The sequence below is a fragment of the Gigantopelta aegis genome, chromosome 8, assembly GCF_016097555.1.
Source record: "Gigantopelta aegis isolate Gae_Host chromosome 8, Gae_host_genome, whole genome shotgun sequence".
Lineage (NCBI taxonomy): Eukaryota > Metazoa > Mollusca > Gastropoda > Neomphalida > Peltospiridae > Gigantopelta > Gigantopelta aegis.
In genome coordinates this window covers 2210188-2227315 of record NC_054706.1, presented here as the reverse complement: position 1 = coordinate 2227315, position 17128 = coordinate 2210188, and the positions used below count along the sequence as shown (strand labels likewise).

Below are 17128 nucleotides of genomic sequence, written 5' to 3'. Positions count from 1 at the left end.
AAAATGATTTTCATTTACCCGTAAGATGGGCCAGTAATATTTACTAGTTTGAAAATGTCCAACCAATTTCATTTTGTCTCAATAATACACAAAATAAAGTTCACAATTACCGTGTCAATCTGATCCACGGGTTACTGTAAAGCTAACAGTTATTATAACCGTAAGTATTGATTTCAAAACCTATTTTAAATGCCTACCTTTGGATATCTGCCTTGTTTTTGGTCCAACTTTTTGTTCAGCTTTTCCACAAGAGGTAGTGCAAATGACAACTGAAATAAAAACACATTGATTCAAATACACCTAATGCCGATTACTGCTCAAAACCACTGTTTGTGGATAATAAATAAATAATCACATTTGCCATACAAAATGTATGTATCTCGCTTGGGAATCGGTTTATACTGGGCAGAGAACATTTAATTCAGTATTACTTCATGAATCGCTATGCAAGTTTCAGAGATTGCTACACAATTTTAAAACATTAAACAGTAACTGCTAATTAAATTTTCAATGGACTGTAGACATTTCACTAATCAAGATTTTAAAAACAAAATGTTCCCTGTACTGCACGCTCGCATCAAGGGAATAATTCCCAAACACATTTAATAAATCTCATATGGCACTTCCACTCCTGTGATAATCCATATTTGTACCAAGACGCGGTATCCATTCACCAACAAGCTGATGACTGGAGCAGAGTGATGAAGATTTATGTGCGAGACCATTAGCACCCACAGATCACAAACAAGACAGGCAGGCGACTTTAGATCTCACAAGGCATTCACCCCAACAGTAACCAACAATGTAGAACTGACATTTATTATCTCTGTTGGTCATTCAGAAAAAAACAAGTACATTCAACCTATACATTTCACTTTAAATTAGCCACTTTTGAATAATTTTCAAGGAAATATTTTACATATATGTGAAAATTGGCTAAAACTATTTTCCAGTTCCCTGCTACCGTACTATCAACATACCCTGCTACCTTACTATCAACGACCTGACCTCTACCCTGCTACCTTACTATCAACATACCCTGCTACCTTATTATCAACATACCCTGTACTTACTATCAACGACCACACTGCTGGCTGTACTTACTATCAACGACCAAACACTGCCGGGTGTACTTACTATCAACGACCAAACACTGCCGGGTGTACTTACTATCAACGACCAAACACTGCCGGGTGTACTTACTATCAACGACCAAACACTGCCGGGTGTACTTACTATCAACGACCAAACACTGCCGGGTGTACTTACCATCAACGACCAAACACTGCCGGCTGTACTTGCCATCAACCACCAAACACTGCTGGGTGTACTTACTATCAACGACCAAACACTGCCAGGTGTACTTACTATCAACGACCAAACACTGCCAGGTGTACTTACTATCAACGAACAAACACTGCCGGGTGTACTTGTGTACTTACTATCAACGACCAAACACTGCTGGGTGTACTTACTATCAACGACCAAGCACTGCCAGGTGTACTTACTATCAACGAACAAACACTGCCGGGTGTACTTGTGTACTTACTATCAACGACCAAACACTGCTGGGTGTACTTACTATCAACAACCAAACACTGCTGGGTGTACTTACTATCAACGACCAAACACTGCCGGGTGTACTTACTATCAACGACCAAACACTGCCAGGTGTACTTACTATCAACGAACAAACACTGCCGGGTGTACTTGTGTACTTACTATCAACGACCAAACACTGCTGGGTGTATTTGCTATCAACAACCAGACACTGCTGGCTGTTCAGGCCTCAAACACTTTGCTTGCAACCAATTCAGACAATGTTTAAGACAATTTTTGATATGTGGATAGGGGTGCACAAACTACTCGCCTGTTCGCCAAATGAGTTTAAAAAACTGCAAACTACCCGTCCGACGGTCTATCAGTCTGTTTGATTTCTGCACCCCTGGTGGGCCATTTCAGAGCTAGCTGTGACACTCTCCAAATTCACCAATTGCAAAATTTAAAAACAATTTGCAAATTTTAAAAACAATTTGCAAATTTTATTTTAATCTGGTGAAAAAAATACTGGATATTTTATTTTTAAAAATAATTGGATGTGTGCAATTTTTGAAGTTTAATAGATAGTTTGGTAAAACATTTTGCTCACTCAGAGCTAGCCCTGTATTTTCTAGAGAATTATTGAAAAATGTTAATTTAAACAATTTCTTTAATCAACTACTAAATGATGTAGCCATTTTGTATAAAAAAATAGCGTTTGTCTATGGGTAGCATGATCCCTGCAATTCCATGGCATTTTCCAAATGTCCTTTGATGAAAAGTTAAGGTTGTAGTAATTGTTTAAATACAATTTTATGGAGAAGAAAGCACCAAATGTCTTGACATGTGTAACGTTCTGGTAACCTCAATGACTTCTTCTGATGTCTGGGATTTTCAATTATTTTGCAATAATCAACATAATATAAACCATGTTTTGAAGTGAACTGTTATTTTAAATGGGGGGGTGGGGGTTTCAACTATGTTTAATTTTTACAAACTTCCTGGGCTAGCTCTGGGTGAGAGAAATATTTCACCAAATTATCCAATAAACTTTTAAAACTGTAGAATCATAATTAATATCTATCAAAATATCAATTATTACATGGATTTATTTCACCAACTTAAACTTTGTCCGTTTTGCTAAAACAATGTGCGAATGCGGAGAGTGCCTGATTTCCTTTGACTCTATTCAAAATTCTACGACTTTCCAGGAGTGCAAAATAGCATGTGCAAATTCAGCGACTTTCGAGGATTTTCACGACCCTTACGGACCCTGAAACTAACATGATTCACATGTGACTGATCATAGGTGAAAAGACAACGATCATACTAATGGAAAATAGTTTGTTCTGTTTAACTAACTAGAATGCAAAATAGTTTGTTCTGTTTAACTACACCACTAGAGCAAATTGATTAATTAATCATCAGCTATTGGAAGGAAGGAAATGTTTTATTTAATGACACACTCAACAGATTTTATTTATGGTTAAATGGCGTCGGAGATGTGGTTAAGGACCACAGAGATATTGAGAGAGGAAACCTGCTATCACCACTCCATGGGCTACTCTTTTCAATTAGCATCTAGGGATCTTTTATATGCTATCAGCTATTGGATGTCAAACATTTGGTATTTCTGACTTTAGTTAAGAGGAAACCCGATACATTTTCTCCCCAGACAGGAAAGAACATACCACGGCCTTTGACCAATTGTGGTGCACTGGATGGAACGAGAAAACATAGTAATGAAGACAGGTGAACAAGAAAAATAAGATTTGACTTGTATCAATCTTTTCTAACGTTTAGATAACTAGTACGTGGTTGGCCAAATATACTCACAGTTTTACCCGTTCCAGTACCTGAAATAAGAAAATTGCATTTTCAGTATCTATGTAACAATAACAAGCTTAGACCATTTATTTAAAAATATATTTTGAAGCTACAACAATTAAAAAATAAAATAAACAAATATTGTTGTTAACAAACAAAATAAGTTTCTATTTCTAGATGTATTAATATTGTAATAGGAATATTTAGGAAAGCCCAATGGATCTGCAAGTCATGTTTGATTTGCAGACATAACACTACAACTTAAACAAAACATTCACCAAAACTAAAACAGCAAAGACAAATTATATTAGATTTTTCGTTTATTTTTTCATTAAATAAACGACTCCTATGTTTAGCATTGCTAATTATTTTCAGTGACAAGTTCATGGTACCAAACTACTAGTACTCACGAGCTCTAGCGATGACATCTTGGCCTTCTAAAATAGCATTGAATGTCTTCGCCTGGATCGGGAACAAATGGGTGATTGATCGTTCTGAAAGAGAAAAAACTCAATAGAATCTTTATCATGTAAGCAAAATCAAGGCGAGCTGAAGACCACACATCTGAAATGGTGCCAGGCGAGAAACCACAATAAATGTAAGTTAAATCTAATTGTCTAAGTAAATTCAATACAATGACAGAGGTTTTATATGTGTTGTATCTAATACTGAAACAACTGTTTTCAACACTGAAACAAGACCAGTTTATATAAAATGCATATGCATCTATTGCTCATTTAAAAGTAATGCAGTTATTATGTTCCAAAAAAAAAAGTGTTTAATATTGTATGAAAATATTATTACACAATTATGTATCCTATATTGTATGTTTTACTGTGTAGCCGAAATATAGTTTTTGTCAGTCAAACAATGAAACATGATGTTGTTAAGTTTCAAATAAAAAGTATTTAAAAGTTTATTCTAGGCCTGTGTGGAGGTCAGAACCAGGGTGATCAGGCTGCAATGTAGATGGCCGTTTGTTTTCAGGTTGCATGCTATTAAAGTAATTCATCCCCACTACTCATAGCCAGCCCCATCCAACAGCAAAATAAAGAAATAATAAACTTTGATAATGAAAGAAAGAAAGAAATGTTTTATTTAACGACGCCCTCAACACATTTTATTTACGGTTATATGGCGTCAGACATATGGTTAAGGACCACACAGATTTTGAGAGGAAACCCGCTGTCGCCACTACATGGGCTACTCTTTCCGATTTGCAGCAAAGATAGCACAAACCATGGCCTTTGTTGAACCAGTTATGGATCACTGGTCGGTGCAAGTGGTTTACACCCACCCATTGAGCCTTGCAGAGCACTCACTCAGGGTTTGGAGTCGGTATCTGGATTAAAACTCCCATGCCTCGACTGGGATCCGAACCCAGTACCTACCAGCCTGTAGACCGATGGCCTAACCACAACGCCGGTCTTTGATAATGATGCACTCAACCCATTAATTATGGCGATATGTCATTGGACATATGATTAATGAACACAAAGATAAGAGAAAACCTACTGTCACCACTCAGAAGGCTCCCCTTTTCAATTAGTAGCAAGGAATCTTTTATACATACACCATCCCAGACAAAGAGTAGCACACACCATAGCCTTTGTTACATTAGTTACTTGGAGCACTGGCTAAATGAGAAATAGTCTGATGGGCTGACTGACAAGGATTGATCTGTAACCAAATCAGGCTTCTTACACTTAAAAAAAACCCTTAAAATTCAAGGACATAAAATGTTTAATCAATGATTGGTTTTATAACAAATTGTTGTCTGAATTTAGACAGGTTATGAGAACAACAAAAGTAAAGATGTGAAAAAACATAAACCACCATATTTTTGGCCAAAATTTCCAGGACACAATAACGCTTTTTCCAAGACATTCAAGGACATTCCCAGATTTCCACGATGCGTAAGAACCCTGCAAATCCTCATGAGATGAACACTTTACCCCTGGGCTACGTCTCACACCAAAACTAGCCAACAGCCTACAGGAAAACACACGGCAGCCTACAGGAAAACACACGGCAGCCTACAGGAAAACACACGGCAGCCTAGTCCTTCAAACCAAAGTTACTAACTTTTTAATTTCTTCACAGTTTCCTTGGAGAGATCGAAGTTTTCAAAAGCCCCAGCATCTTTCTCTTTTTCCAATGCGTCATCATTATCCTGTGTTGCACTCTGCAACAAATTACAACTTTTTATTGGATAACATTGGCAATATAGCGTAACATAAACAAATGTACATATATACTAACACTATAAAAAGTTACTGATGGTCATAGGGTTAAAAAAAGAAGAAAAAAAAAGAGAAGAGAACATGAGTTTGATAAACGTTATGGACGACTGGTTTTGGAATTGAATATGAATAATGCATGACGCTATGATATGTCTCAAGGTCACCGACAGTCACATTTTGGAATTGAATATGAATAATGCATGACGCCATGATACGTCTCACGGTCACCGACAGTCACATTTTGGAATTGAATATGAATAATGCATGACGCCATGATACGTCTCAAGGTCACCGACAGTCAGATTTTGGAATTGAATATGAATAATGCATGACGCCATGATACGTCTCAAGGTCACCGACAGTCACATTTTGGAATTGAATATGAATAATGCATGACGCCATGATACGTCTCAAGGTCACCGACAGTCACATTTTGGAATTGAATATGAATAACGCATGACGCCATGATACGTCTCAAGGTCACCGACAGTCACATTTTGGAATTGAATATGAATAATGCATGACGCCATGATACGTCTCAAGGTCACATTTTGCACTTTTTTTTGCTTTGTACACAATAAATATAACACATCTCACCGTAATTTCAATTCAAATCCATAGTCCAATACATTAAAGTAATGTTCTAATAAAAGAATAAAACAGTAATTCTGCATTGGAAACTTTCCAGCATTCTTAATAAGTTTCAAAATTCTATAATGACAGGGCACCATATTTCACGCGAACCGCCGTTCTGTTTGCGTGTCGGTTACGCAAAATTAAATTTACGCGAACCGCAAATTGGTTACGTCATGACCTGTAAACGTTCAGAAATTAAAACTTCATGATTAGGGGATGTTTATTCATCCAATCGTACTACTACTAGTACTAGTATTCCGCCAGATGTTTTAGGCTGAATTTTAGATACTTGATGCGCAGCAAACCAGTAAACAACATTATATTGCAACAGTTTTAAAAAAGTTTAAAGAAATGTGCTCAGACCGGTAGGGACGGCTAAATTATCTACTGCTATTTTATCTCTTAAAGGTATATATGTAGATATAATATTGGATTGGCTATAATTTTGCATATGTTAAAAACAGTTTTAAAGGTAGAGTCAACTCAAACAAGAGCCGTATGTGTTGGAAAGATGCATACCCGGACCACCAACACATACTGACACTTTAACAAATGAAAAACGCATAATTTTAGAGTTAATAAAAAAACCCATGATTATTCCTGCTAACTGGGGACAGCCATTTTGTTTCGTTTTTGTGACGTCCGGTGAAATAGCTTGGGGCGAAGTGACGTCAGCTCCGTCCATCTTCTCTATGCACAGTGTAAACAAACGCTCTAATTTACGACAAGGCGCTTCGCTTTCATCAACCTGACTTGTAAAACAACATAAATGACTTGATAGTATAATAAACTATTTAAATAAATATATTTCAGGTTACATCAATAGAACGAAATGGAGTTAGCCTATTGGTAGGTCACGTTCGAGCAAAGACTACCACTCACGATAACCAAGTGATACTTTTCTTTTCTCTGTGACGACGTAATTGGTCCGTTTTGTGATTTTAGATGGGAAAGTCTACTTAATCAAGGGTTTTACATTTTACTTACAGTAATAAAGCAGGGCGGTTGGTAATGTCCATTACGATTTGAGGTGTATCCGTGCTGTTATCACACAATACCCTGTGATCTTCGTAAAAGAGGCATGTCTTTTTACTTTGTCTAGACACTGTCTGAATATACACCTGCCAATCAGGAACCACAGAAAGGCCACGAAAAGAAAAGACCAATTAACCAAGAAAACACTCCGATTATTGTTTCAGTACGTGGGTTAATTTATGTACGAAACATAATACAATTATTTCAACACTTTGACAATGGTGGTTTATTTTGTATTGAAAAATAATATATAATTGGTGATGGTGATAACTAGTTTGAAAATGGGCAGAATTTAGAAAATAGCAATTAGTAAAAAAGTTAATAGAATAAATAAAAAAAATAAAAAGGTTACAAGCCAAACAAAAAAAGAATTGACTGCTCGGCCGAACATTTATATAATTTGGAGCATTTTAGAAGGACAGTCCAAAATTAAATAAGAGAAAGAAGAGAGGATCGGACTATTTAATATAAAAAAAAAGAAGTAATTTCGGCATAAAATTTTGAACGCAAATCTAAAAGTTTAAAGTCCGATCGATATGTCCACGCGAGTGGCCTCGTTAAGAGTGTTTGGGTGCACAGCTTAAAGGGACGAGATGGGTTGCATCCGTCAAGAAAACCCCTAGATTGACAGTCAATAGACGTTGAAGGTGTAGTGCTGTGCTGAAATACAGATCTTGAGAAGCCGGATCCGTCTGAACGAGAGAAAGTATCAGACAAGGGTATAGTCCAGTCGTCATGTATAGTGGTGCGGACGGGCCCGACTCCGGAGGATACGAGATGGTATCACTATAAAGCAAGGTAAAGTCTAGAAAAGGAGTAGTAGGGGCCGACCCCGCTTCCTATTTCTTCTTAGAGTGGTATTGGCTTACTAGGATGGGTATAATTACAGAACATTACGATGCATCTGCAAAAATCAGGTATGTTTTGTTTCTTCATTTTGAAGACTAATTCCTGACGTTGACACGTTAGGTATTACGTAACCACCAGCTCGCCAGAGGGCTTATTCACTGGGATGGTACAAAATGGCTGCGCCCGTTATATATAATAGCCGTCACATTTAACCGTTTTATTAATTAACTATAAGATTATACTTGTTGATATTAAACAATAATGTGCATTATATATCGTTGAATATTCATACCAGGCCAAATGCCTTAATTGTCCCCTCCTTTAACGTAAACAGGAATCCAAAAGTGTCACAAAAATTGAAAAACATCGCATAATGAGCTTTAAAAAACCCAAACATTTGTACCATCGATAAAGTGAAAGTAGCATAGCCAACACAAAACACAAAAAGGATTCCCTCCAAATGACAGGGTTTCTGCAAGAGGGTAAAACGGGTATGGCGCCATACCCAAATTTTTGTGGCATATTTTATTTTTTTAAGGTAATATTTTGACAAAATTAATTTCTCTTATCATTACTGTATGATTTCCTCAACCCTAACCCTAAACATAACCCATTTTCTCTCTGGGAGAGGCCCCCCATACCCCATGCATGTGGTTGCATTCAATTCCATAGCGCCATACCCAAACATTTTTTTCTGGCAGAAACACTGAATGATTATGTATATATTTCAAAGGCGTAGCGCCCGTTACGCACAGTACGCATGTGCGTTATGTAAAAACTAAATCCGGGAATAGGTCGAGGCTGTCTGTAACTGTTCTCTAAAATATCCTCTTAAAATTGACTCTAAAAAAGATTACAAAAAAATAATTTTAAAAAATGCCTCCGTAAAGGCTCAGAAGCGTCCTGATTTTCAACATTTTCACAGGGAAAGGCCTTTGGCGTGCGTAATGCTGAGAAAACTTCTGGCTACGCCCCTGTATTTTGTTTCAGTAATGGGGCTGATATTCAGTTCTTTTATAATATTGTTAACTTTAGCAAGCATTAAAAACATTTTTATTTGTAAAATGTTTTCTTTTGTATTTGTTTTAACTTTATGTTTCAGCTAAAAACTATGTATTTAAAATATAATTTCAACGTAATTTTGAGGTAACCGATCGGGTAACCCACGGGTTTCGCAAATATTATTCATGTAACCGAACAATTGGTTACCTAGGTAAAACCACGTGAACCGACTTCCGGTTCCCTCAGATTTCGAAATATTGTCCCCTGAATGAGAAGATAACACTAGGTTGGTATGTTTTTATTTTTTACCGAGATAGAAATAAGCAGAATTTTTCACTTGTCCAGCAACACTTTCACTTGTCCAAATAAATATTTTGTTTTATTAAAGTACAAGGACTGTATTTTTGATTTCTCAAAATTAAACTTCATTTAACATCTTTACTTGTCCACTGGACAACCATTGAGGTAGGTTTTGCTTGTCCGAGCAGATTTTCACTAGTCAAGACAAATGGACAAGTGCTTATTTTGAATACTGTTTCATAATTCTGGACAAAATTGTGTAAAGTGATGGACCCTAGTTTTTAAACACTAAGACATATTTTTCACTATTTGATAACTGAAATCAGACATTAGTAACATTTTGTTGTTTAGATTATCAATTTCTGTACATCCGAAATGTTTCTGGTCATTTTTAATATCACAAAATTAATTTTTCATATTTTTAAAAACCCATGTGCATCTGAAAAACAGTAGTTCCAGTCTAACAGCTAATTTGATGATACATTTCATAGTTTATCCAACAACGAAAATCCCCAAATATTGGGATATGAATCGTAGTTTGTGTTGTTTTTTTAAATCTGGTTAGAAAACCACTTATCAGGATTAATGGACATAAATAGTGGACAGCCAGCCACAAATGCCCGTAATTAGGTGTGATGTTATAATTTTTTGGACTAATTATATTAAAGTGACATACCCTAGTTTTTAAACACTAAGGCATATTTTTCAATATTAAGGTAGTACTAAACCAAATAACTTCTGGCCGTGTTAAAGTTGGAGGTGCACCCAACTTTTGATAGAGACCTGAACACCACAAGTCCTGTGATTGGTTATAAAAAATAATAGTTTCATCTGGGTAAAACAAATATGCAATTTTATTTCATCTAGTACCAATGCGTCAAGTAGCCGTGTGCTTGAAACGTGTATGGGGTACCTGTGAAAAAAAGTACTCGAATTTTGTGCGGAACTAGGGTAGTCATAGACGCTATCCCCAATTTTTTCTGATTCACTTTAAGTGCGAGGGGTGGTAGTATTTATATCCGTGGCGATTGTCGATTGATACGCTGCAGGTAGGAGTTTTAGCCACATATGTTACTTTTGTCGTCTATGGGATTTGATTTGGTAGTATACACCTGTAAGAACCGTTTTTGATAACAGAAATCATACTTTACAAAAATAATACTTACCAATTCAAATATGAACTTTATTTTATGAATTTATAAAACATGTGCGTGAATATATTCGAGTCAAAATTATAAACTTGTACCTACTCAACATGGTTTTTGTCAAAAATTAATTCAGTAGTCTAAAGGTTAAAGGGTATTTCACCATTTCAATGTCACTCTCGTTTCACTCAGTCGTAACTTTATCCAAATGTGTGACAGGGTCCAATTCCATTAAACACTGTAACAGGTTTATGCACTTGGGATTTTTTTTGACTGGCCAATCGGGCCACTCATAGCAACACTTTGACTTGCCCGTACAACTTTTGAATGGCCCGCGACCGAATTTCGTTAATTTTTTTTTATCTTACTTAAATTGTATTTTAAAACCATGTTATCATATCATACAAACAATAATAACACCACAAAACAAGGAAACAGAACTTGTTTTAGTTTTATTACAAACTGTTGTAATTAAATTATAATTATTATGTTGTCACGGGACACACACAATCAAACATGAGGAATGTTTTACCAAGGCTCGGTTTTGGAATGAATATGGTGCTTTTATGGCCAAATGGTTTGAGACTGTTCGATAGATTGGGGAAGTGGTCGATATTGTGTCCTATATGAGTTTGGTTACGCATATACTAATAGGAAACCAGCTGAAAACAATAAATAAAATAATAACTAGTTATTTTCATTTTGATATATAATATAATATGTGGTAATTTTCGGTCGCCAGGCGGGCGACATGTGATAAGGTTTTGACTTGACATGGGCGATCGGGCGACTGTAAAGTGCACACCCTGTTGTAAGCCTAGTTTTGCACGTAAACGTAAAACTACAACTAAACCACAATTCTTATTAGTTACAGGCAACAAATATAGTTAGAAGTACACATATTTCATTTCATCCTTATAACGTAAAACTACAACTAAACCACAATTCGTATTAGTTACAGGCAACAAATATAGTTAGAAGTACACATATTTCATTTCATCCTAATAACGTAAAACTACAACTAAACCACAATTCGTATTAGTTACAGGCAACAAATATAGTTAGAAGTACACATATTTCATTTCATCCTAATAACGTAAAACTACAACTAAACCACAATTCGTATTAGTTACAGGCAACAAATATAGTTAGAAGTACACATATTTCATTTCATCCTTATAACGTAAAACTACAACTAAACCACAATTCGTATTAGTTACAGGCAACAAATATAGTTAGAAGTACACATATTTCATTTCATCCTAATAACGTAAAACTACAACTAAACCACAATTCGTATTAGTTACAGGCAACAAATATAGTTAGAAGTACACATATTTCATTTCATCCTTATAACGTAAAACTACAACTAAACCACAATTCGTATTAGTTACAGGCAACAAATATAGTTAGAAGTACACATATTTCATTTCATCCTTATAACGTAAAACTACAAACTAAACCACAATTCGTATTAGTTACAGGCAACAAATATAGTTAGAAGTACACATATTTCATTTCATCCTAATAACGTAAAACTACAACTAAACCACAATTCGTATTAGTTACAGGCAACAAATATAGTTAGAAGTACACATATTTCATTTCATCCTTATAACGTAAAACTACAACTAAACCACAATTCGTATTAGTTACAGGCAACAAATATAGTTAGAAGTACACATATTTCATTTCATCCTTATAACGTAAAACTACAACTAAACAACAATTCTTATTAGTTACAGGCAACAAATATAGTTAGAAGTACACATATTTCATTTCATCCTAATAACGTAAAACTACAACTAAACAACAATTCTTATTAGTTACAGGCAACAAATATAGTTAGAAGTACACATATTTCATTTCATCCTTATAACGTAAAACTACAACTAAACCACAATTCGTATTAGTTACAGGCAACAAATATAGTTAGAAGTACACATATTTCATTTCATCCTTATAATGCTCCATGTTCTGTAACGATGCAATTTTCTTCGTGAAAACTGAAATCGATGCCAAACTATTACAAATGTATGCCCGGTATAACTGTTAGTTGCAGACGTAAACTTATGTTGTTTTGTAAAATTCAGAGCTTGAAACGGCTTGTGGCCAGGTCACCAAATGCGACGAATGCTCCGTTTGGGCGACTTAAATAATTAAAAATTTAATGGTGATCTTATTTCTATATGAGGCACTATTAATAATTGTATGACATGCATTTATTTCACATTAAAATCTTGCTTGTGGTTCGCAAAACTGAACATATTGGCTTACCATAATTTGCGAACATTCATTTATATTATAAACATGTTGTAAACCGAATGCAGTAAGGTGCAGTCTTTAAACGACAAAGACCTTCTGATCCAGATGGTAACCATTCAAAACATCTCGGCCGAGTACGCGATCAAATCCGAACATTCTTGAATGCCGTCTTAGTTTTTGTTATCTGCTTCGTAGTTTTTTAATTGGCCAGTTAATTTGAAGCCTATTGAATTGACTAAAGAAATTAATTGTTACCATTTTCGGAGTAAAATCATGATCATGATGGCCTCTGCCGGGTGGAATTTTCTTAAACGCACAGCAAGAAGCAAAGAAAACAAGCAAGCATGCCACTGAAGTTTACTTTGTTTTTCAGTTCTGTCTAGAGCAAATGAACCATAACCCCACCTTCGTTTGTATCTATTTCTTACAAATATGTATATTAAACACTGAACAGGTGAATGACACTTCGCTAACACGTTATCAACAATTATGTAGCCCAGTTGGTTGTACATTTTTTTTTATATACCTGAGCTACTCCTGGGAAACGAGTTATGCCATGCAATCTTGCCTTGATGATGTAAACAAAAAATGATTATGTTCAGACATTTTGTAAAATTGAACAAAATAAGTAAATAATTTGCTCAAGTCAGTGTTTTCTTTTAATTATTTATTTTAATATCATGTATGTTGGTATCTTTGCTATAGATCTAGAAGTGGTTCTTCATATCAATATTATTTTATTGAAGCACACTTCATATATGCTTACTTACATATTTTGCTTAAAACCTGAAATACGAATATTTCATGTTTGGGCTACCTAAATCAAGTTTGGGCCACTGAAAATAAACTTTTAATGGCCCAGATATTTGTTTTGGGGTCATCGTATGTTTTGGCGAGTTTCAAGCCCTGAAATTGGCCCCTGTTAACTGGTTTGTAAATTAACTAAACTCGTTATCTGTTTTTTAAGGTTAATACTAGGAATGATCTGCGACTTTGTTAATTTTAAAAGATGAAATAAATAAAAAGTACCTGTTGGCAAATATATCATTAAAAAATTACCACTGGACATTATATTTATTGTGTACGAAGTCAAAACATGGGTGCGAAGACTGACTGTGGTCAACCTTTAACACCTTAAATTAAAGCCTTAATATTAGCATGAACCAACAGGAACGATAACGCGTGACGGCATGAACCAACAGGAATGATAACTCGCGACGGCATGAATTGTGTCTGCACAAAAACTGGCTCCACATTTGTCTCATTTAATGAGTACAAAATCCGTCTTAAAGCTCTTTTCTGATAGGTTCTGACACGGAAAACATAGCCAATGAGAAAAGTTAATACATTAATCTGCTAGAACATTCTATTTTCACTTAATTATGCACGCATTTGCCTAAAAATAATTCAGTGTGAAAAGTTTGCTTCAGGTAAAAATGTAGTTAGGAGAGGTGTTCTAGTACTTCTACATCGTGGTTTGGTAATATGAAAAACCATCCATACCTTTATTAGCGTAAATCAGAAAAAATACAGATTTTGGAAGTTTAACAACCCAATGTGACTATTTCCGAGCGCTCACGGGAATCAACGGAAATTTCCGATCGAAATCCAAGATGGCGGCGCCCATCTCTGATCAGTGTTTACAAACGTTTAAACATGTATTCCTTGACAATGCAATCAATTGTACATGGATTATTACAAGTAATTTGGGGACATATATCATATAATCAATACCTCGTATATATAGACCTCTATTATTGAGTAGAAATTGTTGCAAATGTTGAAACATTTTTTTTGTAACTTCCTCCTCACCACTTCGCACCCGTTTCATACTATTTAAAAAATATATTATTGAGACGTTATAATCAAGGTACAAACATCATGTCAACTTCCCCAACCCATTCAGAATATTGTAATGCATGTTTTCCATGTCCATGTTGACAATGATACATCCACTCCGGCTCTACTCCATCGGCACCCGGAAACGTCCAACAAACGTTACAAAGATTATTCCAAATCATAGTCCTACCAACAGGTTCAGTATTTTGTTTGGTGATTTCTGATGGTGTATTTTGTGAGATCTCTGAATGACGCCCTCTCTGTCTCTGAAGGAAATATTTGATAGATTTTGATTGGTCTATCTATTTATTACTGGCTTCAGAGGTCCCACAAAAGACACCACGTCACCAGCAAAAGTATTTCATGAAAACAAAAAACAAAAAATAATTTTCAGACATTGGTGGGTGAATATGAACATGACTATTCTCATTACTGACCCTAGTTGTGGACACGTTACTGTGCCAAAACTCCCGTAATATCCATAGCAGACACAGTACAGGAGTTTTTGCGGAGTTACGTGCCCACAACTATACATACCAGTTCATTTTTCACATGCATTCTATAATCATAATGCACTAACATCAACATGGAGGAACCAAAGATATAGACGTAAGTACTCTGTTTCGCTGAAAATGGTGACTTTATGCTTGCGTATATCGTTGTAAAATGATACTTAAAACCATTTTAATTCTGCTTTATATTATTTGTTTCCATTTTCAATCAGATTAGGTCATATTACATGTAAAAAAACCTAAATAATCACCAGTTATTTGGATGATTGCCCTGTTACATTCATTATACATGTTTTTGGACAGAAAATGAAAAAAAATATTTAACGGTCCGTCAACCGGCTGTATACAAAAATTTGTTAAAAATGAATTTTTCACTCTTTTTCATTAAAACAAAAAGCATTCATCTTCTAAAACCAGGGCTCGCACTGTCGGTAGCCAAATTAGCCATTGGCTAATTTTTACAAAAAATGGCTAATAAAATTTGCAAGTGGCTAAAATTTTGGCTAAGCCATTTCTGTCTTCTGATGTGAACAAACGGTTACATAATCTATTCAACACCTCAAACATAATAATACTACCAAATATTCAATTAGCGTAATAGCGATCTCGTGACCGGTAACAAGAAACGGTGTCATGCAGAATACAGCATAAGCCTTATAATGTTTGCTTATTTTAACGGCATGCATTCAACATGTATGACAGCAATGTCTGGAAGATCTGTAACTTGTTATTTTTATTTTGTAAAATCTTTGAACCAAAGTAGGCTAATAAAAACAGATCGACAATGCGTGTCAATTTGAATACACATGCCAGTTAAGGGCCAAAAGACATGTAGGCTATCTCAAGGGCCGAGTTCAGCCAGACCGAGCGAAAACAAAACGTTCGCTAGACTGGTTTGTGCGCTTCACGTTAAACCAAATGGACACGACGAACACCAATCAAATAGTTCGCGAACGTTAGGAAGAACGTTCGTTGGCTGAACTGAGGACAGCTCTCGGTGGAATATACGTCACGTCTCAGTCAGCTGACAAGAGACATCGTTGCGGACATTAAACAATACGATTACGCAAAAGTAAATCTTGATGTAAATTTGTAGAAAAACAATAGTTATTTGCATCAATGAATACATAACTGCAGTTTGTGTTTATTCCTTTGTCTTTGTTAATTTCGTACCCATGGTCGAGAGCACGCATGCAGATCGCGATCGCCGGAAATGAACATGCAGTATTTAAATTATACAAATTGCAGTTAAATGTACACTGAATAAAATTAGTTTACAATAATCATATTTGTTAGATAATTTTAGATATAAATTTGTAACACTGTGAGGTGACATTTAATAAGTTAGACGGATTTTAAAAAGACCGTAAATTTTTATTTTATTAAAGTTATTATTATTTTTTTTTTTTTAATAAATGGAGTATACTATGAAGTCGGCATTCTTAGCCGGGGTATTTTGTAAGCAGAAATCACAACAAACATTTAACACGACGCTGAAATCAACTGCAACAACATGGCACAAATTATGAAATTGTTTGGGGTGGGGAATTGATGGGTCACTTCAAACTAACATAAAGATTGCTATTTAAAGAAATAATGAGCTCTATATATAAAAAAAAGCTCTCAAATTTGTATTTGGAAAAAAGGAAGAAAGAAACATCCAACCCACCCCCATATTTCTGTATGTTTGTTAATTTAATGCCATAGGCCTTAGAAGTGGGGGTGGGTGTATGGGGTACTGGCTCTGAAGATATTGCATAACCCCATCCCAACCCCACCCCTGCTGAAAAATCGAAGTAATATACTACTCAAAAGAATTTAAGGGTCAGACGATATTTTCGACATTATTTTTTGAATGTCAATTATATTAGCTAGACCATAATGTCACGCATGGTATTATTCCATTTTGATGAAAGTGGGTCTAAGCAACCAATAA

The 17128-nt window shown here is 35.4% G+C and overlaps 1 protein-coding gene across 2 annotated transcripts in view; it reads right to left on the bottom strand.

Moving 5' to 3' along the window:
* Nucleotides 1-17128, bottom strand: part of LOC121378459 (nucleolar RNA helicase 2-like) — a 76783-nt gene that overhangs the window by 57359 nt on the left and 2296 nt on the right. For both annotated transcript variants that reach the window (XM_041506633.1, XM_041506634.1), the window contains exons 2-5: nucleotides 5452-5551; nucleotides 3777-3860; nucleotides 3376-3395; nucleotides 198-269 (exon numbers count right to left, since the gene is read on the bottom strand). In XM_041506633.1, coding sequence (XP_041362567.1) covers nucleotides 198-269; nucleotides 3376-3395; nucleotides 3777-3860; nucleotides 5452-5551 — 276 coding nt within the window. The remainder of the gene's footprint in view (nucleotides 1-197; nucleotides 270-3375; nucleotides 3396-3776; nucleotides 3861-5451; nucleotides 5552-17128) is intronic.